The sequence below is a fragment of the Penicillium nucicola genome (assembly GCF_028828085.1).
Source record: "Penicillium nucicola strain IBT 29836 chromosome Unknown utg000010l, whole genome shotgun sequence".
Classification (NCBI taxonomy): Eukaryota; Fungi; Ascomycota; class Eurotiomycetes; order Eurotiales; family Aspergillaceae; genus Penicillium; species Penicillium nucicola.
The window spans coordinates 3,851,521-3,876,842 of NW_026643134.1; the positions used below are offsets into that span (position 1 = coordinate 3,851,521).

The following is a 25,322-nucleotide window of genomic DNA, read 5'->3' on the forward strand; positions in this document are numbered from 1 at the left end:
GGCGTCCATTGCGAAGAGAAGTGACTGGACTCAATTACTGCAACATTATTTGATAACCTCACCTGGGTATAAGTTCCGTCAAATTGAGCAAGTTGAAACGGGGTCAAACATGTAACCTTATGAGTCTGGTCGAGTCACAGTGAGTCAAGGGTCTCCAATGTTTAGGCACCAGCGATCTCCCGCGTCGAACCCTTTCCCGTTCACTTAAGCCCTCGCCTTAGCACCGTGGCTTTCAGAGGCTCCATTTCTGTATTTTCTAATCTTGTCATGTTGGACCATCCTTGCTCCGCGGCCGTGGAGGATGTCTTTGGCCCTACTGTAGCCCCGTCTTGTCTTCATGGGTTCGATTTCACCCTCCTGTTTGAAGAGACCATTCTCACTCTTTTACCACTTGGGCTTGTTTGTTTGGCTGCAACTTGCCGTGTTTGGAAGCTTCATCACGCTTCTGAAAAAGTCAATCGGTCATGGCTAAATGCTGTCAAAGGGGTGAGTGGTTTCCCTACAGCCCAATGTCACATTCTGCAAACTGACAACCCCTGCGCAGCTGTCATGGCTGTTCCACGCCGCATGCCATGTTGCGTTGCTCATCATTTTCTTTCAACCGGATACTCCCAAGACGAGAGCGACCATAGGCACAACACTTGTAACTATACTCACTTCTCTCCTTCTGCTTTGGTTGTCTCACCTCGAGCACCTTCGCACATTGCGACCGTCAACAGTGCTAAATGTCTTCCTCGGTTTTACTTTGCTATTTGACCTTGCACGCCTCCGGACTTTGTATTTCATGTCCAATCAACCCGTTACCAGTGTGTTTGCTATCAGCTGGGTGATCAAAATAATAATTTTGGTTTTCGAAGCGACTGAGAAGAGACAATTCCTCAAGAAATCATATGAGAACAGCCCGATCGAATCCACCAGCGGTGTTCTGAATCGAGCGCTATTTTGGTGGCTGAGAGACGTCCTTTGGCGTGGATCTAGAACCACATTGACAGTGGATAGCTTACCCTCTCTAGACCATGATTTGAAGAATGCTTCGACGTCGCAATCTCTCTTTGAGAAATGGGACAAGGGTGAGCATCCGATTTAATCAATTCATACAGAAATAGGTATTGACATGATAATCAGCCGACAAGTACCAATCAAATGCACTTCTGTGGACATTTGTATTCCACTACAAATGGGCATTCCTAGAAGGTATTCTTCCTCGACTTGCATACACCGGATTCTGCTTCGCCCAGCCATTTTTAGTGGAACGCGTCCTGGATTTCATGACGGAGCCAGAGCATGTCAATTCGAACAACTACGCTTATGGGCTCATCGGCGCCTATGCTATTGTGTACATTGGCATCGCAGTATGCAATTTCTCGATCCTAGTCTGAGCTGTCACTGATAGGATCATCTAGGTATCATATGCCGCCTACGAGCACAAAACCTTCCGTGTCATAACTATGATCCGGGGAAGCCTGGTCACCATGATCTTCAATAAAACATTGCGGATGAGCACATCAACCATTTCTGACGCGGCAGCTATTACCCTGATGAGCACTGACATTGAGCGCATTGGGTTTGGTCTAATCGATATGCATGAGACATACTCAAACATCATAGAGGTTGCATTGGCTTTGTGGCTGTTGACAAGGCTTTTGAATATAGCGACAATTGCATCTACGGTAGTAGTTGTCGGTAAGTAAATTGCACAGGTCAATAACTTCTTAGTCGACAGAGCTAACGAAGCTCTTTACAGCTTGTCTCGCTGCTGGAATTCCTCTGGCAGTTGTTTCAGGTAATGCACAAGGAACATGGCTTGAAGCTGTTGAAGAGCGCGTGGCGGTCACCTCAAAGGTTCTTGGGGTAATGAAGAACATCAAGATGACGGGACTCACAGAGACCATCTCCAGAAATCTTCGAGATCTTCGCGCTGCTGAAATTGAAGCTTCCTTCAAATATCGAGTCTATGGAGTCATAAGGTTAACACTTGGTATGCGTCAGCTTCTGCTCTGGTTTTCTTCTTGCTAACCTGTCAGGGTATTCTTCTACTCTGTTGGCTCCCGTGTTTGGTTTTGGGGCCTACACACTGCTTGCCAAGTTCAACGATACAGCCACTCTTACAAACGGTGTAGCTTTTTCTGCACTGACGCTTTTCACATTGCTGGATCAACCAATGATCTCCATTGTAGATGGTTCAGAGGACGTCATGGCAGTTGTGAACTGTTTCCAGCGCATCCAAAAACACTTGTTGGAGATAGAGAGGGCCGACTATCGCTTAAAGCACGAAGCAGATCAACACAGCGGAGCCCCGCTGATTGAAGTTGACTCATCTCAGAGCCAAAGAAACGAGCCTTGTGCTATCATCCGAAATATGTCTGCAGCCTGGTCAATTGACGATGAGCCCGTATTGAAAGACCTGAACATTGATATTCAAACATCAAAGATCACAATGATTGTCGGGCCAGTTGGATGCGGCAAGTCCACTTTCTTGAAAACACTCATGGGAGAAATCCCAGTATGTTCCGGCTCAATCTCCACCAGCTTCGCCAATGCGGCTTATTGTAACCAGTCGCCATGGATTACCTTTGGGACCGTGCAGGAAAATATTGTCGGGGCGTCACCGTGGGACAGGACTTTGTATGACCAGGTTATTCAGTCGTGTGCTTTGCAGGTCGACCTTCAACAACTTCCATTGGGTGATAAGACCAAAGTTGGTGTTCGTGGATCTCGACTGAGTGGTGGGCAGCAGATGCGTGTGGTATGTCTTCCATTCTCATTTTCTACTTTTTATGGGTGTCGAGTAACACGACTTCTCTAGGCACTTGCACGAGCGCTCTATTCAAAAGCGCCGATTCTCATTTTGGATGATGTTTTGACCGGTCTTGATCATCAAACAGAGAAACTCATCCTAGAGCGTGTATTTTCTCAGCATGGTTCTATTCAGCAGTCTCATCAAACAGTCATTATGGCGACCAATTCGGGTAGGGCCTTCGTTTTACTTATGGAAAATGAATCGAATCTGACTTGTTTCATAGCACACCACCTCACTTACGCAGACCACATCATCGCGATAGATGAGAATGGAAGAGTTCTCGAGCATGGATCTTATAGCGAGCTTGTCAGTGCCAACGGCTATGTCGGCACCCTCTCCGAGGTTTCTCAATCAACCAGTACCACCCGAGCACCGGATATCGTGCTCGATGACGAGACCCTTCAAGGATTGAACTTAGATGACGCTGAGGAGGAGGACTCAAGTCGAAGAACAGGTGATATGACTGTATATCGATATTATTTTGAAAACATAGGCTGGTCACTTTTGTCGGTGTTTCTTCTCACCTGCCTCCTATTCGTGCTGGGTCTCAGCTTCCCACGTCAGTTTACAAATTTTCGAATTTTTCAACATTTTTGGTTGCTTACTTTTGCTATAGAAATTTGGCTGCAGTGGTGGACTACTGAAAATGAGCAACACCCAAATGCGCATGTTTGGTATTGGCTCAGTGTATACACTGCACTTGGTCTTTTCTCGCTTTTTACTACGTTCCTAGGCACATGGTATGGTGATTAATCTTTTCTTTATTTGACCTATTTAACATTGCATAGGATTCTCGCCATGGTTATTCAGCCCAAGACAGCTCGCCGATTCCATGAGATTCTCCTTCGTACAACAATGGGGTAAGATTGCACATAGCTTACCTTGCTTACTTTATTGACCATTTTTCCAGGGCAACAACTTCGTTTTTGACTTCAACGGATATTGGAAACACCACGAACAGGTCAGTACAAGTCATTTTAAAAATATTTATCACCCTGCTAATGCAGAATGACTGTAGATTCAGCCAAGATCTCGAGTTAATTGACGAGGAGTTACCCGAAACTCTGGAACTGACAGTCAATTGTGCTCTCAGCTGTGTTATCGAGGGTTTCCTCGTCTTCGCCGGATCATCCTATGTCACAGCAGCGCTAGTCCCAGCGTGTGTCCTGGTAGTCTACTACGTGGCCAAATTCTACGTCAAAACTTCTCGCCAATTGCGACTCCTAGGAATCGAATCCAAGGCACCCCTCTTCTCTCAGTTCTTGGAAGTTCTTGGCGGACTTACAAGCATCCGAGCCTATGGCTGGAGCAAGGAATATCAGCGTCGCAATTTAATTGCTTTAGATGCATCGCAGCGCCCAGTCTACATGCTCTACTGCATCCAGCGCTGGATGGGGCTTGTTCTAGATTTGATTGTGGCATTCATTGCGGTTGCAGTTATTTCAATTGCAATTTCCATGAGAGGAAGCCCGTCCATGAACCTCTTGGGCATTGCGCTCTTTAACATTGTCAATTTCAGCGGTACTTTGCAGTCATTTGTGACGCACTGGATTGGACTGGAAACCTCCATTGGTGCTGTTTCTCGAATTCGGTCATATGTGCAAAATGCAACTACTGAGGATCTGGATGCTGAAACAGAGGCTCCTCCTGAAGATTGGCCTCGGCAAGGCAGTGTTGAACTTTCTGGCGTTCTAGCTTCCTATGAGTAAGTATCTCGGTAGTTGTTGGCCCTTTGGTGCATGTGCTAATATTTTCTCAGTTCCTTTTCAGACCCAGTACTGAAAGACATTAGTCTTAGCATTCTTCCTGGGGAGAAGGTCGCGTTATGTGGTAGAACTGGAAGGTTCGTACACCTAAGAACACACGAATATATTATATTGAATAATCATACTGATATGTGATCTAGTGGAAAATCCTCTCTGGTCTCAGCAATGCTGCGGATACTCGAGCTCAGCAAAGGCACCATTTATATCGACGGTATAGATCTTTCCAAGGTTTCTCGAGCCCATGTGCGATCCAGAATCAACGTCATCCCCCAACAGCCATTCTTTCTGCATGGCAGCGTTCGGCTAAACTCAAACCCTGAGTCTAACGTGGATGACGAAAAGATCATTGATTCTCTTCAAGCAGTCAATCTATGGTCTTACATTGAATCCAAAGGCGGTTTGGATGCTGATATGTCCGACGATCTTCTTTCACATGGACAGCAACAACTCTTCTGCCTTGCGCGTGCGCTGTGCAAGTCGAGTAGTATTGTCATTATGGATGAAGCAACTAGCAGGTATGCCAAAAAAGGATGCTACCGATATTTTCTATACTTACTAATGCATCTACTAGTGTTGATTCGGAGACAGACGCATTAATGCAATCGGTGATTCGGGATCGCTTCAAAGATCAGACCTTGATTGCTATTGCACACAAATTGCACACAATTTTGGATTTCGACAAGGTTGCTCTCATAGAAAGGGGTCAAGTTGTTGAGTTTGACAGACCACAGGTTCTTTTATCAAGGGAAGGCTCGGCTTTCAAGGCTCTGTTTGACAGCTTTCACCCAAGCCCCAAGGAATAGACTTTCGTGCACATAGTTTTTGCAGATCTTTGGGTTACATATCCTACCTTTATAGCAGGAATTGTGTGTCTCGGTAGTCTCGAGGCTCTAGCTCATTTTTACTATCTCATTAAATTAGATATTTCTTCCTGAGAAGGCCCTGCATTTAGAATGTTGATGATTTCTTCAAGCTCAGATAGTAAGAACCACTTTGCCCCGACCATCAAACCTCCCATTAGCAAAATCATAAGCCTCCTGGACCGAATCAATGGGGAAAGTAGCAGCAACAAAAGAACGCAAAGCACCCGAGTCAACCAAAGAAGCCAAAGCATTCAAAACCTCCCCACTCCCCTGAACAATAAAGAACGATGCTTTGACCTTCTCTTTTCCATCACGCAGTCCAAGCTTCTGATGCTCAGCAACAAAATCAAAGCTCGCAGAATCCACAGAGATCAACACTCCATCCTCCTTTACAGATCCCCAACACTTGAAAAGCACATCCCCACCCACACAATCAATGATCACATCAAACACACCATTCTCCCCCTCAAGATCCGCATATTCAATCACCTCATCAACTCCCAGTTCCCGCAAGAATTCTCCATTGCGAGCATTAGAACTACTAGCCGCAACGACATGCACACCAGCACTAGCAGCCAACTGCACCAAGTAAACGCCCACCCCACCGGAAGCACCGGTAATCAACACGCGCCTACAAGACGCATTCTCCCTCTTTCCAGGTTCACCTCCAGATCCAGAAACTAGCGAAGCAATCCCCGCATGTCCAAAGAGTGCCTCATAAGCTGTCTGCGCACTGAGCGGCAAAGCAGCCGCCTCTTCCCACCCCAGCGTGCGCGGTTTGAGCGCAACCTCGTCAACAGAAACAATGGCATACTCAGCCCATGTCGAGGCCCGAGTGGCATTTGCCATTCCGAAGACTTCGTCTCCGATTTTGAAGTTGTGCGGCGTGTCACTGTCGCCTTCGAAAATGGCGGCCACTGTGCCGGAGAAATCGTGGCCTGGGATTGTGTATTCTTGGTGGTAATATTCGGGCCAGGTGAGCATGTCTCTGATTATGGTGCTTGCTTTGATTTTTATCAGGAGGTCGGTTGGTGATGTTGGCTTTGGGATTGGGATTTTGGCGTTTGCTAGGGCGGTTGATGGGGCTGGATTTGTTGGGGAGTAAGGAGTTTCTCCTTCTGGTGCTGGGTTTATGCGGATGGCTTGCATTTTGAAGGGTTTGGTGTTTTGTTTGATTTTGGGTTAGGTTGGTGTTGAGATCAAATGATGAGTGAAGAAGGGTCTTATATAGTTGGCGGTTGAGTTTAGTTGATAGGCTATCGGCGCGGTAACTCGGAGTCCGTTATAGCCGCATCTGTGATCACGACATCGAATTTTATACAACCGCGAGTAAATGATGTTATTAGGTATAGGAAATATAATGTTATAATATTTTTCATATTACCCTCCAATTATCCAAATGGCAATACGGCATCATGTGAACCTTTCTGCTCAATTTCAAGCATAAACTAACATCAAATGCGCAATTACTCAAACAAGCATTTAGATGCCGTTGGAGTAAGAACTCTGATAACAGGCAGTTTCTGGGTATTCAGAGAATCGTTGCAATTCTGGGTCCTTCCGGCAAGACAATGTTCAAACTCCTTGGCAGAAAACAGTGAAGACTTTCTAGGCCTTGTCCTGACCTTGTCTATCTAAATCAATAATCCGCAGGAGCTCTGATATTTCAGTGTGGTCTCGCGTAGTCGTCATCCGATGACACCAGGTTACCTCTTTCGTAGCTCCGTCGCCTTTGACTTCGAAGAGAAACTCTCCACCAATCTGCCTGGGATCGCCTCCCTTCGTGGCGAGTCCACTAAAAACATGCTTCATGCCCTGCATCATTGACTCGACAACAATCTGCACCATGTTCTTGCGAATGTACTCTGGACGCGGTCCGAGAGCCAAAGAAGTGACTAATTCCAGATCATCAAATAGCTTCCGTGTCGGATCGGAAAACATAGGGAAAGGACATCCAGTTTCCGTGGCATAGCTGTCAATCAAGCCAGGGTCGCCGCATCCGATAATGACGATGGATGTGCTGACTGACAGATGCGACAGTGATTCAGGCGTTACAGCTTTCGACAAGGCGCGAAGAAATTCTTGGCAGCTCTTTTATGCGAATCATGTTAATTGACGTGTACATCATATAAGCTCTGTTGGATTCCTTTCGAAAGGTCCTCAGTGGCATGAGAAACTCCAGCTTGAAGAGCCAACGACGCTAGAGAAGCTTACCCCACAGAAGAAATGCCGAACAAAGATTACTAGCACACGGCGAGCCACGTCGGGTCCGTTGTAGATGCTCTGGAATGGGACTGCTTTTCCCGTGCGATCAAACACTGTGTGGTTCTCAACCTTGCGTTGGACTTCGATCGATGGCAGCTCGTCCGTTGCGGGGTTCACTTGGTCGGGCGCTGAACTTTGACCGAACTCTCCTGCATTATCATTTGGGAGTGCCGCTGGCTCTGTCATATTTGTTCCATTTCCTTCGCTTGCCATCACGCTCTGCAGTTCAAATCAAGACGAAGTGGGAGGTGATATTAGGAAGAAAGGTCGAGTCTACGAAGTGTCACAGGTTGATGGGAACCCATCACGAGCGTTGATCTAAAGTCTGTTTGATAGGCCTCACGTGGGGCGAAGCCTCTGATTACTAATACAATCATAGGAACGAGCTGAGATCTATTCCAAGGTTGATATCGAATCTAGATCAACTCCAACCCCATTCTCTTTCTCTTTCGCAATCTCATCATGCGCAAAGGTTGAACTCATTTACCCAACGCTTCAATCTCGCCGCTCTCACTTCGTCAATTGACACGTAATTCCATGGTTCCGAGGCCCACACGCATCACCACCATACTGCAGATTGATACTCTGATCTTTATAATTGATAGATGCACCATCCAACCCTCCATGCTCCCCACCAGAGCAACCACCACCTCCAACAATTCGAATATCAGCACCTAGGTGAGTTTTATCGGGAGAGAAGGTGTCGCCTTTCGGGGCACAGTTCAACTCGAGAGGATCAACATTAGACCAGGTACCGTCATCGTTTGGAAGGCAGATGCGAATCTGATTGGTAACTGATCAGCTACCTTTTTTTCTGGAAGATAACCTCACAATTGAGCAAAGTAGCTTACCCAAGGCTGATTGCCGTCGTAGTTACTATCTCGGTACGAAGTAAAGTGCACGAGGAACTTGTTGCTGTCGAGAGGGAAGACGTGCTGGTCCGTACGACAATCCCATAGAGCACTGGAACCAATGCCGAGGGATAAAGCCAGTATGCTCATTCTGGTGAGGTTTTTGCTTGAAGACAGAAGCATGTTGGCGTTCACAGGGAAGGTTGAGAAGAGAAGAACTTGTAATTGATTCTTTGTAAATCCAGATGAAGACGACTGCATCTCAGAGCGACGCAACGGCAAGACCGTATTTATATCTTTCCCGGTAGCTATGAGACCTTGGTCGTCGTGCTGTGTGCTATCATCTTGGGCAAAACGTGACGTCGGTTCCAATCTACCCAGCCGTCCTCTGTGACCATGTTGTGCGCCTGAAAGCGCCCGACTGGTGGCCTTATTATGCATTGTCAAGGAGATATACACATACAATGTGAAGTGATCTACGCATGTGGTCTCATTGCAGAGAGCTAAGCAAAATTCTCCACTATTTGGCCCCAATCTGTACCTCAGCCTTTACTCGATTGAGTTATATATCGCGCTTCAGACGTGGGATTCCGAGTAGCTCCGTTGTAGACCCGAATGGACAATCAATCTTGCATTGATCTTCAAATGGGAACCCTGAGAAATCAGTCAGAGCGACAGAGACATAAATAGTCTTATGTTCTCGGGCAGGATCCATCATATTCAAACCAAAGCAATATAAGCAAGAAGAAAAAGAGAAAGAAAACAGAATCCTACCACTTCTCAAACAACTACATCTCTTTAACTCTTTCCAAAAATGCAAATCCCAAACCTCCTCCTCCTTCCAGCATTCTTCGCCTTCTCCGCAAATGCCCTATTCGACTGCAACGACGACCAACACGCCTTCAACCCAGCATCAGGAAAATTCGTCGTCCATTTCACTTCCGCTCGGGATAGCAACTACAATGGAAACGAGCCATGGGTATGACTTCCCTCTACTATATTCCCAATTCTACTTTTTTCCATCTCAACATCTAACCTTCGAGCCACGTCAACTAGATCAGAATCTGCATCCCCAACTCCTCGGGTACATGGGACAATGTCAATCCACTGGGTGTACCCTGTGACACAGCCGGGGCCAAGACTTTTGGTACTGGTCAGACTGGTCTTAAGAGTGATTTGAAGGTTGGGCTTGGGGATGCGTGTGCTAGTGTTGGTGACCTGGTTGGTAGTTATCTGGAGTATAAGAGTGTTTTTGTGGATTTGGATGGGAATTATGGGAATGGGGATGTTTGTGGGAAGAGGAGCCATGGGCGTTCTTGTCAGTTTAATCTATAGTCTGGGGGAGAAGGTGTGTTTTGAATGACTGGATAGTGATGCTGTAGTGGCAACAGGTGTTCGTATTATTCGTTTTGGTTTTTTTATTAGATTGGAATTATGATCGAATTGCCTCTGCCTCTAATACTAAGTCATTAAAAATGAGTCTCATAAATAATTTGGGAAAAAATGTGAATTCATTGATGGCCTGGTTCATAGGAGGCATGGTTTAAAACTATGTGCAAAAGAAAGCGGTGGCTATACAACCTGAAAAGAAGAGATTAATGCAGCGTATCTTCCTGTTCACATTTTCAAATGGGATATCCCATCATGAGAATCAATGGAGGAAAGAAATTACTGCACGGAGGGTAGCGCAGCTGAAAGAGGCAATTTTCGGGACGAGTTACCAACATGCACAGTCTTCTGGGCATCAGAGATAACCCAGTTCTGCGAGGCAACGTCCCAGTTAGACAGATCGCGGCGGGTCAAGGTGGTAGTCCATTGGACGACCTGGCCAGCGGCAACGGTGACTCGGTCGAACTGGCGCAAGACCTTGGCGGGGTCATCCGCACCACCGAGAGAGACGTACAGCTGGGGAACCTCATCACCGGTGACAGTGCCGGTGTTGGTGATAGTGGCAGTCACCTGGAAAAGATCCTCGAAGAGACCGGGGTTGCCACCGTCCTGGCCGCTGGAGGGGAGAAGTTCCTGAGGAGAGCCATCGGCGACGCCCTCGGGGAGGTAGTCCTTGGAGTCCATGCCGTAGTCGGGGTCGCCGGAGGAAGCACGGAGATCGGTGGAGTTCAACCAGGGATAGAGGTACTGGGTGACGCGGTGGAGACCCTCAGGGTAGAGGTTGTCTGAGGCCTTCTCAGTCTTGCCGAGGACGGGAGCCTTCTTGGTCTTGCCGATGGTAGGAACGTATTGAGTGGGAATCAATGGAGTGACCTTCAGGTCGGAGAACTCGAAGTTGGTGTAGCTCAGACCGTAGCCGAACTCGTAGATGGGCTCGGTGTTGTCCTTGTCGAAACGGCGGTAGTCAATGAAGACGCCTTCATCAAAGCTGTCCTGGGGAGCGCCGTCACCGTTGTTGGGGACAGTGAGAATCTCGGCACCATAGTCCTTGCGAGTCTTACCCCAGGTGAAGGGGGTCTTTCCACCGGGGTTGATGCGACCATAAAGAACATCAACCAGACTGCGGCCGGATTCCTGACCAGGCAGACCAGCCCAAACGATGGCGGTGATGTTCTCGTTGTCGTACCAGTCGCTGATAAGGACAGCGGCGGTGCTGTGGATGACAACAATGGTGTTGTTGCAGTTCTCGGTAGCAGTCTTGATAACTTCCTCGCCGTTCTTCCACAAAGTCATGTTCTTACGGTCGCCTTCGTTTCCATCAACGTTGATATAGCCCTCACCGGAGTCGGAGTTCACGAAAACAAGAGCAACGGAAGCCTGGGAGGCAAGAGCAGCCATTTCAGTGAGAGCCCAGTTATCGGTCACAGCAAACACATTGGTCTGACCGTTGCCGTAGTTGAGAACTTCATTCTGGATAGCCTGCTCAGGAGTGATCAGGTAAGGGAAGTTAGCAGTTCCACTGCCCCAGCCCATGGCAAGGGTTCCATTGTCACAGCCGCGGTCACTGCAACCATTGGCACCGTAAGCATTGGAGCCGGCATCTTCTCCAAGAATACCGATGAACCTCTCATTGTGGGTCAGGGGCAGAGCACCACCCTTGTTCTTGAGCAGGACAGTGCTGTCGGATCCAATCTTGCGGATGACCTGAGCGTGATCGCGCTGCACGTTGACACGTTCGTTGAGCTTAACGTAGTTCTCGCCGACAATGAAGTGCTCGAAGCCATACTCGTCGCGCGTCCAGGAGCTGAAGTTGGGAGGAGTGCGGTAGCGGTCACGGCCGACCTTGTAGTAAGCAGCCATGATACGGACAGCCATATCATCCACGCGCCATTCGGGAACGGTGCCATTGAGAACCGAGACGGTCAAGTTGGTACCCCAGTAAGAATAGGGGCTACCAAGGTAAACATCACCGGGCATGGACATATCCAAACCAGCGAGTGCAGACTCAACACCACTGTGGTGCGCACCCCAGTCGCTCATAACGAAGCCTTGGAAGCCAAGCTCGCCTTTGAGCAGCTTGTTCAGCGTGTAACTGTTGGCACAGCCATAGCTGTTGTTGATCTGGTTGTAAGAGCACATAACAGAGCCAACACCAGCACGGATGGCATCCACAAAGGGCCAAAGGTAGAGTTCGTGCATAGTCTTGTCATCGATGTTGGCGCTGACACTCTGAGTGATGTTGTATCCATAGCCCTGAGCCTCGCCCGACTGACGGAAGTGCTCTTGCTCATTTCCAATGAAATGCTTGGCGCAAGCAATGACACCAGCATCCTGCATACCCTTGATGGTCTCGGCCATCATCACACCAGTGAGGACGGGATCGGGAGCGAAGCCCTCCCAGTTACGACCTCCATCAGGGAACTTGCCAATTGGGCCGGCCACGGGTCCCAACTGCACGTCCACACCCTTGTCACGGTGCTCTTCGCCCATAGCCATACCACGTTGGTAGGCAAGGCGCTTGTCCCAGGTGGCGGCGACATTGACACCGGAGGGAAATCCGGAGTTGTAGTCACCTGATTGTTGATTAGTTGATGCTCTAACAAAAAGAGGCTCAAGAAAGACATACTGTCGCGCACGCCCAAAGGCGAATCCTGCATACACATTCCCCACATGCCCAGTCGGGGAATGCCACCAGTCTCACCTACACATCGCTCTTGCTCCCATCCAGCACCGGTTGTCAAATTGACCTTTTCGGCGAGTGTGAGGTTGGAGACGAATTCAACGGCGCGCTTGTAGGCCTCGGACCATTCGCCTTTGCCAGTCATCCATGGCGAAGGGTAGTATGGGGGAGAATAGGCAAGAGGCTAATAGGCATTCATTAGTATTGATTTTCCTATCCAACTCGGGCACCACTTACATTGGCACTAGCTACTGAGGCCGAAGCCAAAGTGGCTACCTCTAACCACCCGAACTTCATTGCAAAGGTATGTGTAAGATTGTATGAAGGAAGGACCGATGAGCAACCCAGCGCGGGGGAAGCTCCGATTTAAATATACCGATTCGCCAGGGACAGGGGTCAGTCCAAGCTCACCAAAAAAGAAAAAAAATAGTTATTATGTGGAGTAATCAAGGGATCGACATTGAGACTGCGCGAGGCACGCCCTCTAATACGCATTATGATATGCACTCTACTGGTCATTTTCACCACTTATTGGCCCTGGCTTCTGAGCTACTCATACCTTCAAAGGGGAACAGAGACAAAAGTGGCTGGCACTGTAGAGAGGGAGGAAAGGGAGACCATAACCCCCCTTTGGGATACCTACGTGGTAACACATCCCTAGCACAACCACTCACCAGCCTCTCTCGTCATGCGCCTGTCTAGTACCTTGCTGGCCGAGAACGGCCGCCTAAACTTCGGCCTATGCCACCTCTCGGTCCTCTCCGGTAATTCTCCGTCCCTTCCTTGAGGTCTGACGGCTCAGGAACCGGGTCTTCATTGGCTCCCCTATCTTCCCTTTCGGAACGTCGGCATTGATATTCCACCTTTTGACTGTTAGCCATCATTACACTAGCATCCCTCGTCAATACATAGCCAAGCCAGATCCCGATCTCAGGAGACTATCCGGGAGGCTTGAGCATGGCTACGATCTCCGCTTATACTTCCTATTTGGGAAAAGCCCATGTCATTGCCGAGAAACAGCTCTTTTTTTGGGAGTTTTGGTTTTATAGAGGATTTTGTTATTTTGACATCTGCTCGAGACTATATAACGATAGCAATAGTTTGCACAGATGGTAAGAACATAAGCACGACTTATACCCAGCCCTGGAGGTTAACCACGGATGCCGTCAGCCAAGCACTTCCTCAACCGTGGAGAAACACCGGGGGAGTGCGGGGCCAACCCCAGTCCTCTCCAGATCTCCATGCGCGATTAATTTGAGTGCCATTTTTCTCTCTACAAACTCCATCCTCAATTCCATCGGCACCACCCGCTCGAGCCTGTTCAAGTCCGGACTCGGCACGTCCATCGGGCCAGTAGGTATACACCATGAAGGCCTACATATGCACGTCTCTACTGTACACCCCACATCAAGTTGGCTATCTGATGGTTGGAGTCTGGCAATAATGGGCGGAATTCCTATCCCGCCGCTATACCATGCAGCCATTGCACCAGACCCCGAATGCCCGGCTTCTTGGACTGACTCAACTTAGCATGCCACTGGATAAATAGGCGTACAGGTAAGATGTTACCGGGTCTAAGCGATCAGGACTAGCCTCTACTTGTCCACGATCCACTAATTTACCCACTACAGTATAATAACGGCACACAAACCTTCGTGTCGTACTCTCCAAGTTACGGTTATATGCTCCGGGACACCCAGAAAAACCGGCTCGACAAATGGTTTCAATCAGATTTTTATCTCATGTGTTCTTGGAGAGTGGAAGAAAAGCCTACACTACAAACCCACTAAAAAAGGACTTAATTCACGGGGTGCAGCAGGGTAGGGATTGGTCTCGGGAAGGAAAACTGGAGATGAACCCCGAAAACCGGTCTGGAATACGGGGAAACGTGTTTTCTCCCCGGAAGTTGACTATCCGACATGGGGAGAACATATGCCGATCCCTGCCTGATCCTACCCAACGCAGTGAGATTTGCCTGTCCTCCGGCTAATCATCGGTGGAAGGAGGATGTTGGGGGGTAGAAAGACTTTTTCCGGAGTCTCAATTTCCGCAACGCGGGGGTTGGAGTCGGCAATCCGATGGCTCGTGCAAATTTTGGTGGTTTTTTGGTGCTTTTTGACTTGATTGTTTTGTAGGTTCCTTTGTGCTATTTGCTATGATATATTATATATGTTCTCAAGATGTATTGACAAAGTATGTATAGTAGTCCTTTGCATCACAGATGCAACGGGTCTGGGTTCGATCTCTATCCCGTAGAGCATCGGCTTCTCGGATTGGGACCTGCCAATCTTGGCGCGGGGTCGTTCCGAATAGATGTCATGACACGGACGTTTTAGTGTGGATTGTGGATTGTTCTCACATTCGTTGGACAGGATGCATCTCACTGGCAAGCCGTCCACGGGTACATCGGACCATGGCTTCGACCCCGGCCCTTGCGGCGTGGCGTTGGTCCAGTCCCGGCAATACTTCGGATTGGGAATGGCTGGCGCTCTCGGGGTACGGGTTAGTATTCAGTGCCGCCATCGTATCTCGTATCTTGGTGCTCTTCGCTTCACCGGTATGTCAGACTGGGCTAATCAAGTGTCTAAGATTTCCATCGCAAATGCCGATGGTATTAGTTTGCCAAAACCAAAAGCCGACATCATACGTCGTGGCTGATCTCATCTAACACTTGGAACAAAATGGAATTTTGAACTCTGCAGCCAGTGCCATTTGCGCCGGCTCGGAATCCAGACCAGATTCTGCGCCGGATCTCTTCCACATCTAAGCCTTTGGTGTTGTATCGCTCGATCATCTCATCTGCAATCCCGCAGAGCGTCGAATTGAGAAGGTCTTCTTCGGACATGGGCGTCATTTCTTGTCCGCTAGGGCTGCATCCGCATATATCTGGATCTGCCACTTTTGGCTCCTGGCAGGGTGGCTCGGTTGGCTTTTGTTCTTCTGTTTCATTCGGTCTAGAGCCATTGTTGCTCGGGCCTGATCCACATCCATTGCTGCCGGTGGGAGCACAGGCATTACTAGAAGATGGTCCACAAGTATTTCCAGACACCGGTCCGCAGGTGCTTGTGCTGGTAGTGGGGCCACAAAGAATACTGAGACTTGATGGTCCACAGGTAGTGTTGCTAGCTGTCGGGGAGCACGAGCTAACGCTGATTGTCGGGTCGCAAGTATTGTTGCTAAATGTTGGTGAGCACGAGCTATTGCTGACTGTCGGCTCACAGGAATTTCCGCCAGTTTTTGCGCCACACGCGCGGTCATTGCTGTTTGGAGTACAGTCATTGATGGAATCCGGTCCGCAAGAACTACTTCTAGCCTGAGGTCCACAGTCACTGTTACCAGCCATCGGCCCGCACGAGTCGTTGTTTGCTGGTGGCCCACAGACACTACCTCTGACAGAGAAGGCGTGCTCAGTTGGTTCCGTCTTCACCTGGTGATCATAAACGCGGGGGATCGCCAAAGACATCCTGCGATCAGAGCCATCAGAATGAGCTGGGGAGTTCCGCCCATCTGGTCGCTGGACAGCAGGAATGGCAATCTTTTGCGTAGTATTTTCCTTATGTTCAATCACCTGCAGATATTCCTGCACAGAAGCATTGGAGATACCCAGTGTTGCCAGGAGAGTTTTTAAATGTCTGTTCTCGGCTTCGACCTTTTGGACGGCCAGTCGATACTCAATGTCCCTTTGTTGGGCTTGAGTTTCGCACACAGATAGACGCTGCTCTAGCTCCTTCACGTACTGCTGCTTTCGGGCTCGGCTCTTGCGCTGGTTGTCCCTTACGCGCGCGAGGCGGTCCACGTCCTTTTCGATCATTAGGTTTTTCATTCAGAAGTGATCATCTACTAAGAGAGATACTAACCTTTCGGTCCTGGGCTTCTTCCATCATGATAAGCTTTTGTCGGTTATTCTGGTGCGTTGGCCGCCCGAGGGCTGTGGAGCAGATCTGGGGTGTCAGACTCGCCACGTCTAGAGTCCATCAAGCGAGTCCTGTCATAGTAGCAGCTAGTTTCAAAGTACTCCTGCAGATCTTGCAAGTTGAGGGAGATGACGTCTCTCGCCTTCGGATTTCGACGTTTTTCAATCGCGGCACGTGATTCGTGCTTAGCGCCTCCCATTTGGGGGCCATTCCATCTCGGGAATAGTTACATCTGCATGAAAAAAAGTCCTTAAAACCTCAGAGAACTGATGCCTATTGAAATGCTCGAAATCAAGAATGAACTTCATAAACATATACACGTAGACCCGTTCGGTCACTCCATCTGAACCGCCTCATCCAAACATATGCCCTGGTTCCCAGCCTTTGCCCGAGCAACTCCAAATGCAACTCGAACCCGTGCATTGAAACTCGTCGCAAGCCCATCCCACAGCGCCTTAGTGTGCTGCTCAATTTCTTTCACCTGATCACCGGAAGGAAGATCGAACTGCACATCAGGAATGAGGAAACCAGCATCATTAAGCCATTGATAAGACTCGGGGAGACAGACGATGCTCCCATCGCCGCCAGTAGGCAGCAGCAGATCTCCCTCGAACGTGTGCGCTAGGATATGACGATACACTGTCAAGCTCTGCTCAAGTGTTGGAGATCCAGACTCAAAATTGTCATTCAATTCAGCCAGAAGGAATGGGCGCTCCATAGTTGGCGGAGTACGCTTATCCCACTCAGCAAAGATGAAATCTAAGATCGAATGAACCACGGGGTACTTGGTCAAGTTTGCAGGCTTTGCTGACCAGCGTTCCAAGCGCTCCCCCAAGGCCTCCGGGTTGTCGATGCCCAGATGGCGCGTCACGTACAGCAGATCGGAGAGCGAGCCGATGCGGTATGTACTGCCAGGCTTAGGGGCTTGATAAGGCGCATACTGCTGTACAAAGGACCCCAGTTCGAAGTGGTTTGAGAAATGCCGTTTCTGCGTTGCGATACGAGATTCCACGGATGCTTTGAGTTGGCCGAGGAGAACCTCGCCTGTAAGCACGAGACCGTTGATACCATCCAGCATGCGGAGCTCGTCCTTTGACAGCTGGCCATTCAACGTCTTGTAGGCGAGGTCGTGATTGACCTCAGACCAGGCGTGCATGAGCAACGAAGCCACTTGGACCTCGATCATGGTTTGATCGAAGCGGGGATCGGGGGACTCGCCGAACTCGTCGCTGCGAACTTTGACGCGGAAATGTGTCGCCCTGTATCCGTGGAACCGTGCTGTATACGGACCCTCTGTTGGTACAATGGACGTCTGAAGAGCGTCGGTTTGGAAGGGTTTGTTCTCGACGGCAACCAGGGTCTTGTCATGTCGCTTCAGGTCTTTAATCTGGAACACCCGGCGCATTATACCCTCAATTTGCTTCTCTTGGTCGGGGAAGTAGAGTGCCATTCGCACCCCGATAAGATCTGCAAGATCACGGGAGATTTCCTCCACGGATTGGTAGTTCTTTTCGGTGTTCCTCTGGAGAAGTTTGACCAGTAATCTTTCGGGGTTTTTGGCCCGCGAGGTAATGACTGCTGGGATACCACTTTCTTGGAGAGCTTTGCGGCATTTTGTCTCGGCGTAGGCGGCAAGGTTGAGGTAGAATTGAAAGCCAGCCTCGTAGTCCTGGATGAACTGCTCAATAATAGATGCAGACATGATGGGCTTGCCGTGGAGTGATATAAAATTCAGATTTGAGAAGAATTGAAGTCGTTATTTGGGTTTCTGTCTCTGATAGCTAGGTTGGGGAATAGATTCCCTTTTATATCCGACGAGCCTCCTCACAGAACAGCTGACCCTGTTCGCCACAGAAAAGGGGTAGATGGTAACTTCCAATCGCACCATGTAGCCTTCGCTTCCCACGACCTGAATTGGAGATGGTATATCCTAGCTCGCGTCGGCAGAGAAGGCAAATGTTGAAGGACCCACCAGGTATCTGGGGCCGAGCAGAACTACGTGCAAGTGTGATATGTGGAGCATATGAGGAGTAAGACACAGCTGATACGGGAATGAATGTGAGTCTCAGTGGACTGGTAAGACACTCAAGTCGGTCTAGATTCAGCTTCCGCCTCGGATTTCTTTGTTATCTAGAATTATGAGGCGTTCTTTAGTTAGGACTATAACTCTGCTCATGGATATGGAATCGCTACTAGATCAATATCAAATGCAAGTATAGTTACAGAAATCGACCAAAGCTTCTTGATCACTCGTGCGCCAGAAAATGAGCATCAAGCATGCTCATTGCTCATATGAGAAAGTCAGCGGCGAAATACCTTGCCTATTGAACATATCCATCCATCCATCACAACCATCACGAACTGCATCCCAGCCCTTGCTAATATTAGATACGTCGTCCTTCGACAATGAGATATTGTTGAAAAGTTCAATCTTTTCCTTGACGCTTTGCAATGCGGTCTCCATATCCCCCACACTGGCTGTCAGCCTCTGCATGCCCGCGACGACATTGATAAATGGTAGTCTGAGGGCCGCTAATCTGTTTTGCGAAGAGTTCAGATCACTAGCCACAGATTTGAGAGCCTCAATTGTCTTTTCAAGGTCTTCATGACTCAATTTGTCAAGTGTATGCTTGAGACCTTGAGACATCATCTCAATCGGTACCTTGATGTTCATGTGTAGGGCTAACCTCTGACAGATGGGATCTGGAGCCCCAGAATCAAAGAGTGTAGCACCTGTCATGAAGTTGGTTGTTACGACTTCTGCGATTTCCTTGGTGATTTGGTCGCGGAGGGCCTCGTCGCCGGTTGCGAACTTGGTGCCAATAGATTGAATCTTGGCTAAAATCTCGTCGACTTTGTTGGTTTCTCCAAGTTCTGACGCTGCGTCTTTGAATTTTGCAAGCGTTCGTTGTGCGGGCTCTAATGCCATCTGGACAGAGGCGAGGGTGTTGTTCAGGAGAACCTTTAGCTGGATGCGGCCCTGTTGGAGATGCTCTATGCGACGACTTTGAAGAACCGAAATGCTGTATAGTTGCTGAATAGTGTCGTATTCCATGCTAATTATCTTGACGTACTGAACAAAAATCATGGTTAGTGACTTCTATGACCTCTTCATTAGGGATAAAACGAGTTGGAACAATATCTTACCTGTTGTCTCAATTTCATGGCGACGTCAGATAGGGCGACTTTTGGAGTCTGAGTGTTGTCCCCGTGGTCCACAATGTCTCTTAATACAGGAGACTGAAGTACATCATCAACCTGCTGGTATATTTCCTTGCACTCCTTCGTTTGGGAAGACAGAATACTCGCCAGGTGAGTATCGGGTGAGAAAGCAGCTGTCAGCGCCTCCTTATTTGGATCTTGTACTTTCACTTCTTGCTCAATGGCATCGGTATGCCACACGTTCACTATGGCATCTTGAAAATCTGGGGCCAAAGACTGAGCTCCAGAGTATTTTGATTGGATGATCCTGAAGACATCTTTCGAGCATTGCGCAATCTGAGACCAATCAATCTTTCTTAACTGAAGATGTAGAGCGGTGTTCTCAATAGATGAACCCTGAGCATCTTGCAGCATGCGATGAATGGAGTCCAGAGACTGGCTGATATTTTGTACCATCTCCATCCATGGAATTAGATGGCTATCAAATGTCACTCCACCCTCCTTCATTTTGGTGATACTCGTAAGCGTCACATTCGGCTCACGTAGAGTGACAATGAGGTTATCAGAGATCTCCCTCTTTCTCTCGGTCACCCATTTTAGCAGAACCAGTGGTCCGCCAGTGACGACCCACACAGGAGGCTGTGGATTCTGGGTTTCACTCGCAGCCGCTGCTTGCGCGCTTTCGATCTTCCGCTGACACTCATCAATTTGAAAGTCAAAGTATCGCTGCAAATCCCAGGCTCGCCTATTGACCTCAAACAGGGTGGTGGTCGCTTGGGCAGCAGTGGACTCAGCCTTCTGACAGGATTTGATAGATTTCTCAAGGTGTATATTTGCAATCGTCTGGGCTAGTTTGTCGCCAGATGGTGGGTTGGGATATTGTTGAAACCACGCCGCGGTGAACTCTGCAAGCGATATAGTGTGGTGGAGCAGGTTGCTGACCTGTAAGCATGCTTCATGAAGTCTTTCTTCGATTGCATTCACTTTCTCCACGCTCTCCGTGAGCTGGGACCCTGTTGAGCCATTCTGCAGCTCAAAGTAGCTATTTAATCCGGCCCATATCGCTCCAGCACTGCCAAGAGCTCGCAGATCGTACCAGGTCTGGGTGGATTTATCGGACGGAGTTTGGGCGTCCAGACTTGCTTGCTCCAGCGATAATACTGCGGAAGCCATCGCGATGAGTACAAGTACTGTTACTTGAGAATCCTGTGAATAGGAAGAGTACTATTTGGATTTGTATCTTCGGCGCAGCCGTGATTTTGCAATTGGGGTTATATATCATTCTCTCCCGCAAACTTTAACGCCATTTATGTCTCATTGAGGCTAAGCGCATCCTCTGTGGCGAGCTGAAGAAACCTAATGCGCCTCTTTGTCGCTTAGATATACCTCCATTTAGCCCAGACTCAGCTGTATAGTCTAGCCAAGATGCTAACTGCGCGCATGACACTTTTGACCAGCTAGCGGAAATGTGTTGTCTTTCGCTTTAAAATACCACAATCATAAGTTAGCTCGGCTGTCAGCCCCAGTTCTGTTTTGGCCAATAGGGTCGGTCTGTGGTCTGCCACTTGAACGAGGCAGCGGCCCCACATTCGTCAGCTGCGATTCTCAGGGGTTCGGCGTTTGCCGTGGGATTACTATGAGAAATTATGAAGGCTATGAAGGCGAGGCTCATCACCCTGTTGATCGATTCAAAATACTTGGGAGATACTTGCTGTGGAATCTGCAGATTATGGGGGGTTCATCGCTATATCTTCACTCTACGGGTGTTGGGCCTAATAGACATGGATCTTATGTTCTTTAGGTTGTGGCGCAGTGGACTCATATTTATTCACCGGTTACATAAAAGTGATCATCATTGGTACTGCAAGAACGACCGATTCACCCGCATTTCAAAATACTAAATTTGCGTCCATGGCTATCATCATACTGTAATTACTGAACTACTCCATCCCAACTGTTCAAATCCTTCAGCCCAAGCAATTCGCTAACATCCTGCTGTTTCACCCAATCTTCAAATCTTGTCCGTGGCTCATAAGACTTCAACTGAGCTGGCTCAACGACGTTCTCAAGCCCAGCACAATAACCGTATTCATCGATAAAAGCCGGACCACCAAGAACCTCAAGCGGAAGGCCAGTCTTCTCATGCATCTCTTGAACAGTCATTTGAATCAAATTGACCGATTTCTCAAGAGCACGAGACCAGACAGCCATGATCTCCTGAACGGAAAGATAGTCATCATATGCCAAGAGCTTCATCCCAGCCTCTTCATCTTCAATCAAAGCCCGAACAAAATGACCAGTGGACTGAGCAGTATCAATGATAGGCATACGCATTTCCTTTCTGGCCGGCAAAGCAGCAACAAACTGCCCATTCTCTGCCTGGAACTTTGGATACAGGAAAGGATTGGTGATGTAAGCACCAATATAAATGAAAGAAGTCTTCTTCGCCAAATCCACCTTCTGCTGCTCAATGTAGTTCACGATGTGGGCCTTTGTCTCCCAGTGGTTGGAATCAGAATACTTTCCATTGGATGCAGCTTTCATAGGTCCCAATGCTGAGTAGATGAATCTTTCCAATGTCGGGATTGTTGCAGCAACATTGGCTGCGTTCTCTCCGTGGGTGACTTCTGTCTCGTAGCCTTGCTTTGCGCTGGTGATTGCATCAACACCTGAGGTAAGGGCTGCTCGGTAGGGCTGCCAGAAATCAGTGTTGAGGAAGATGGCGTATGCGCCTGCAAATGCTCGGCGCAGGGAATCTTCGTTGTCCAAGTTGGCTTCGACTAGGTCACCGCCTAGCTGGGCGAGCTCCTGCGCTTTCTCTGAGGATGGATTGCGGGTGAGGCATCGGACGTGCCAGTTGGGGAGGCCGAGAAATGTGCGAGCAACCGATGATCCTTGGGTGCCGGTTGCACCAACGATTGCAATGATTTTCTTGGGTGTGGAGGTCATTTTTGTCTGATAATATATGAAGATATGCTTGCCGTAAATGAACTGGATTCTTGTTTGAAGAGACATCGGTGCCACTTTATATGTTTGGGCGCATCATCAGGATGGAATCAAACTGTTTCCAAGCGTATAGTTCGAGTAATCTGATTGGCTCAAGGGCGTAAGCCAGTGTGGCTTATGGATGTGGCTTATGGTTGAACGGATTTCGGAGTCTTCGGGGTTAAGAAAGTCTATCACTTACCTCCGTTTTTGGCTGTGGGCATGTATTTTCTCCTCTTTCAGCTTAAGTCTAACCTGTTATGTTACTATTGGCCTTGTTTCGGTCACTGAAAAAGCTTGTCTTATCAAGTCATGGCCTCAGAAGCTATGATAGATCAACATGACGTTGCTTCTTCCAATCGACCCAAGAGGCGAATCATAACACCAGCGCGTCAGGAGCAAAATCGAATATCTCAACGAGCCTATCGTATGTCCGATTTGTGTCTCGGGTCATGACTCAAGCTAATCTAGTTTTAAAAGGCGAGAGACAGAAAGAGCGCCGCAATCTGTCAAAGGCCCACAGCGGGCAAAAGAGAAAGCTTGCGCCTCGACCTGCATCTGAGGTATCAGTAATATTGCCAAGCAGTTCATCTGACACAAGCTCGGAGTCTGCGTTGTGCAGTCCGTCACAAACAGCAACGAGGTTTCCTGCTATCAACGGGGCTGGCAGCTCACCCACCTCCCTGGCTGAGCCATTGGTGAATGCCTTACAAACACCCCATGATACAATGTGGATAGCAATTCTAAACAACGCCCTCTGTCTAGGATTTGATGTTGGCAGATTGGCAGCCTGCAGCACCACTTATATGTCACCCTTCTTCAAATCAATTAGTACTCAAGACAGTGCGCAGGATCTAGTCGTCTCAACATTCAATTCCTCGATCCCAATCCATCTCCAGCCGACTATGGCTCAGATTCTTGTTCCACATCATGCCAGCTTGGACCTTATACCGATGCCGCTTCTTCGGGAAAGGGCAATCATGATGTGTTATGCCATGCCTCAAACGTTTAGTCTCTGGGACTTTAAGTTGGATATTTATACGCGACATGCTCTTGTCTGTCATCGGTATCGTGATGGTGGTGATTGTCAGTCTTGGGATCCGAGGAGTTGGAAGGGCATGCCTTGGTTTTTGAAGAAATGGAGCACTGCGAGTGCAGAATGAATCCGGATTTCCGAGCACAGGAAATAGATAAAGCGTATTCATACGCGATACCTACTGATATACCCTCCTATTTTTTTTTTTTTTTTTTTTTGGAAAACTTGACAAAATGATCGAAGCAAGCGTGAGAAGGAGAAGAGTTGTTATATAGACAACTGCCGACATGAGTCGCCGAGAAAGTCATAGTCCGAGTGGGAATCACTCAAAAATAAGGCAAACAAGCCTATTGAATCATGATTCTCAGTGGAGAGACCATAGAGACTATACCGCTCTACGGACTCTACCAACTATATCGAATATCGTCACTAGACCAAACCCAAATGCGGCAGGAGGCGATTACCAAATGCAGACCCGCGTTCGACACGTCACAGGCCGTCACAACCTCGGGAAGCCCCAGGGTTATGAGGTATGTCTATGTCGACGTCCCCAGCATTCCTCCGCATTTCCTACTCTTAGTAAATAAAATCTCTCATCTGCTGGCTTGCATTCACCACAAACGAAAATGGTCTCCACGCGACACCATCCTCGCGAATTCCCCTCGCCCGAGCGCGCCGCGAAAGACCTCGTCAAATCACCAGCAACGACCAACCCCAATTCGCGTAAATGGGTTCACACCCCCTCAGCGGCGCTGACCATCTGGCTTGTCGTCTCCGTGCCCCTGGTCGCGTGGGACGCAGGTTATGTGATGTTGCGACCGCATAGCATGCCCGGCGGGCGTCTCCATTCCCCCATCTGGGCACCTTACGCGCTGTACGGCAAGATCGATTATATCTACGGTTGGCCGGCCTACAATGCGCGCAATGGATTTACTGCGGCGCAGACTATTTTAAATATCATCGAGACCATCGGTTATATCTTCTATCTCTGGGTTGTTTACAACTATGGCGCGACTGTTGTCAGCAGTCGTGGACAGAGGGTCAAGAAGGATCTGTTGTGGTTTCTGAAGGGGGATAAGGTTGTAGCTGGGAGAATTGGGGCCTTTGCGCTCGTGGTGGCTTACTCTATGTCTGTTATGACTTTGAGCAAGACGATTCTCTATTGTAGGTCCTTGCGATTGGGTACTTTCTGAACAGGCTTGGATGCTGACGCTGTGAAATTATAGGGCTCAATGAGTTCTGCTCGGGCTTTGAGAACATTGGCCACAATACGCCGCTTGATCTTGTGCTCTATTGGATAATTCCTAAGTAGGTCTACCTGCTGTCCACTATTTCCTACGAAGACGATAACTAACTCTGGTTTTACTAGCGGCGCATGGATTGTCTTCCCCGCCTATAACATCTATACCCTCGGCGCTGAAGTTCTGAATGCTCTTGAGCTCGCGACTCCGCGTCAAAAGGTCGGAAGACCCAAATCCACCTAGACCTGGCCATGCACATGGCAATGTGAAGATGAGATGAGACATGTCAGATTCGAGAAAGGATCGGGGTATTGTCTCTTATGGATCTCTTTTACTGAGAAGATTTCGATACCAATAGGATATAGTGCCT

General features: G+C 48.6%; 11 protein-coding genes across 11 annotated transcripts; 3 read left to right on the forward strand and 8 right to left on the reverse strand.

The window, feature by feature from the left end:
* Window positions 1-267: 267 nt before the first annotated feature.
* On the forward strand, window positions 268-5,369 carry N7511_010026 (uncharacterized protein; the record flags this gene model as incomplete). Its single annotated transcript, XM_057132403.1, has 15 exons — window positions 268-486; window positions 545-1,070; window positions 1,126-1,352; window positions 1,404-1,683; window positions 1,745-1,978; window positions 2,025-2,746; window positions 2,807-2,969; window positions 3,024-3,359; window positions 3,417-3,540; window positions 3,589-3,660; window positions 3,711-3,761; window positions 3,825-4,505; window positions 4,560-4,643; window positions 4,707-5,081; window positions 5,138-5,369. 15 exons carry the CDS (start codon window positions 268-270, stop codon window positions 5,367-5,369), a joined length of 4,326 nt encoding a protein of 1,441 aa, XP_056980391.1.
* A 171-nt stretch (window positions 5,370-5,540) lies between these two features.
* Window positions 5,541-6,578, reverse strand: N7511_010027 (NADP-dependent oxidoreductase; the record flags this gene model as incomplete). Its single annotated transcript, XM_057132404.1, has 1 exon — window positions 5,541-6,578. The coding sequence occupies one exon, from the start codon at window positions 6,576-6,578 to the stop codon at window positions 5,541-5,543; it is 1,038 nt and encodes a 345-aa protein (XP_056980392.1).
* Window positions 6,579-7,037: 459 nt separating this feature from the next.
* N7511_010028 (peroxiredoxin-like family protein) lies at window positions 7,038-8,728 on the reverse strand (the record flags this gene model as incomplete). The annotated part of the gene is made up of 4 exons (XM_057132405.1): window positions 7,038-7,520; window positions 7,644-7,867; window positions 8,249-8,477; window positions 8,546-8,728. The coding sequence occupies 4 exons, from the start codon at window positions 8,726-8,728 to the stop codon at window positions 7,038-7,040; spliced, it is 1,119 nt and encodes a 372-aa protein (XP_056980393.1).
* A 631-nt stretch (window positions 8,729-9,359) lies between these two features.
* On the forward strand, window positions 9,360-9,880 carry N7511_010029 (uncharacterized protein; the record flags this gene model as incomplete). Its single annotated transcript, XM_057132406.1, has 2 exons — window positions 9,360-9,524; window positions 9,602-9,880. The coding sequence occupies 2 exons, from the start codon at window positions 9,360-9,362 to the stop codon at window positions 9,878-9,880; spliced, it is 444 nt and encodes a 147-aa protein (XP_056980394.1).
* A 333-nt stretch (window positions 9,881-10,213) lies between these two features.
* Window positions 10,214-12,911, reverse strand: N7511_010030 (beta-glucosidase; the record flags this gene model as incomplete). Its single annotated transcript, XM_057132407.1, has 3 exons — window positions 10,214-12,507; window positions 12,561-12,798; window positions 12,852-12,911. The coding sequence occupies 3 exons, from the start codon at window positions 12,909-12,911 to the stop codon at window positions 10,214-10,216; spliced, it is 2,592 nt and encodes an 863-aa protein (XP_056980395.1).
* Window positions 12,912-15,255: 2,344 nt separating this feature from the next.
* N7511_010031 (bZIP transcription factor) lies at window positions 15,256-16,425 on the reverse strand (the record flags this gene model as incomplete). The annotated part of the gene is made up of 1 exon (XM_057132408.1): window positions 15,256-16,425. One exon carries the CDS (start codon window positions 16,423-16,425, stop codon window positions 15,256-15,258), a length of 1,170 nt encoding a protein of 389 aa, XP_056980396.1.
* Window positions 16,426-16,514: 89 nt separating this feature from the next.
* On the reverse strand, window positions 16,515-16,727 carry N7511_010032 (uncharacterized protein; the record flags this gene model as incomplete). Its single annotated transcript, XM_057132409.1, has 1 exon — window positions 16,515-16,727. The coding sequence occupies one exon, from the start codon at window positions 16,725-16,727 to the stop codon at window positions 16,515-16,517; it is 213 nt and encodes a 70-aa protein (XP_056980397.1).
* A 135-nt stretch (window positions 16,728-16,862) lies between these two features.
* N7511_010033 (uncharacterized protein) lies at window positions 16,863-18,230 on the reverse strand (the record flags this gene model as incomplete). Its single annotated transcript, XM_057132410.1, has 1 exon — window positions 16,863-18,230. The coding sequence occupies one exon, from the start codon at window positions 18,228-18,230 to the stop codon at window positions 16,863-16,865; it is 1,368 nt and encodes a 455-aa protein (XP_056980398.1).
* A 579-nt stretch (window positions 18,231-18,809) lies between these two features.
* On the reverse strand, window positions 18,810-20,863 carry N7511_010034 (uncharacterized protein; the record flags this gene model as incomplete). Its single annotated transcript, XM_057132411.1, has 2 exons — window positions 18,810-19,601; window positions 19,676-20,863. 2 exons carry the CDS (start codon window positions 20,861-20,863, stop codon window positions 18,810-18,812), a joined length of 1,980 nt encoding a protein of 659 aa, XP_056980399.1.
* A 759-nt stretch (window positions 20,864-21,622) lies between these two features.
* Window positions 21,623-22,639, reverse strand: N7511_010035 (uncharacterized protein; the record flags this gene model as incomplete). The annotated part of the gene is made up of 1 exon (XM_057132412.1): window positions 21,623-22,639. One exon carries the CDS (start codon window positions 22,637-22,639, stop codon window positions 21,623-21,625), a length of 1,017 nt encoding a protein of 338 aa, XP_056980400.1.
* A 1,698-nt stretch (window positions 22,640-24,337) lies between these two features.
* Window positions 24,338-25,195, forward strand: N7511_010036 (uncharacterized protein; the record flags this gene model as incomplete). Its single annotated transcript, XM_057132413.1, has 3 exons — window positions 24,338-24,875; window positions 24,938-25,019; window positions 25,081-25,195. 3 exons carry the CDS (start codon window positions 24,338-24,340, stop codon window positions 25,193-25,195), a joined length of 735 nt encoding a protein of 244 aa, XP_056980401.1.
* Window positions 25,196-25,322: the final 127 nt, after the last annotated feature.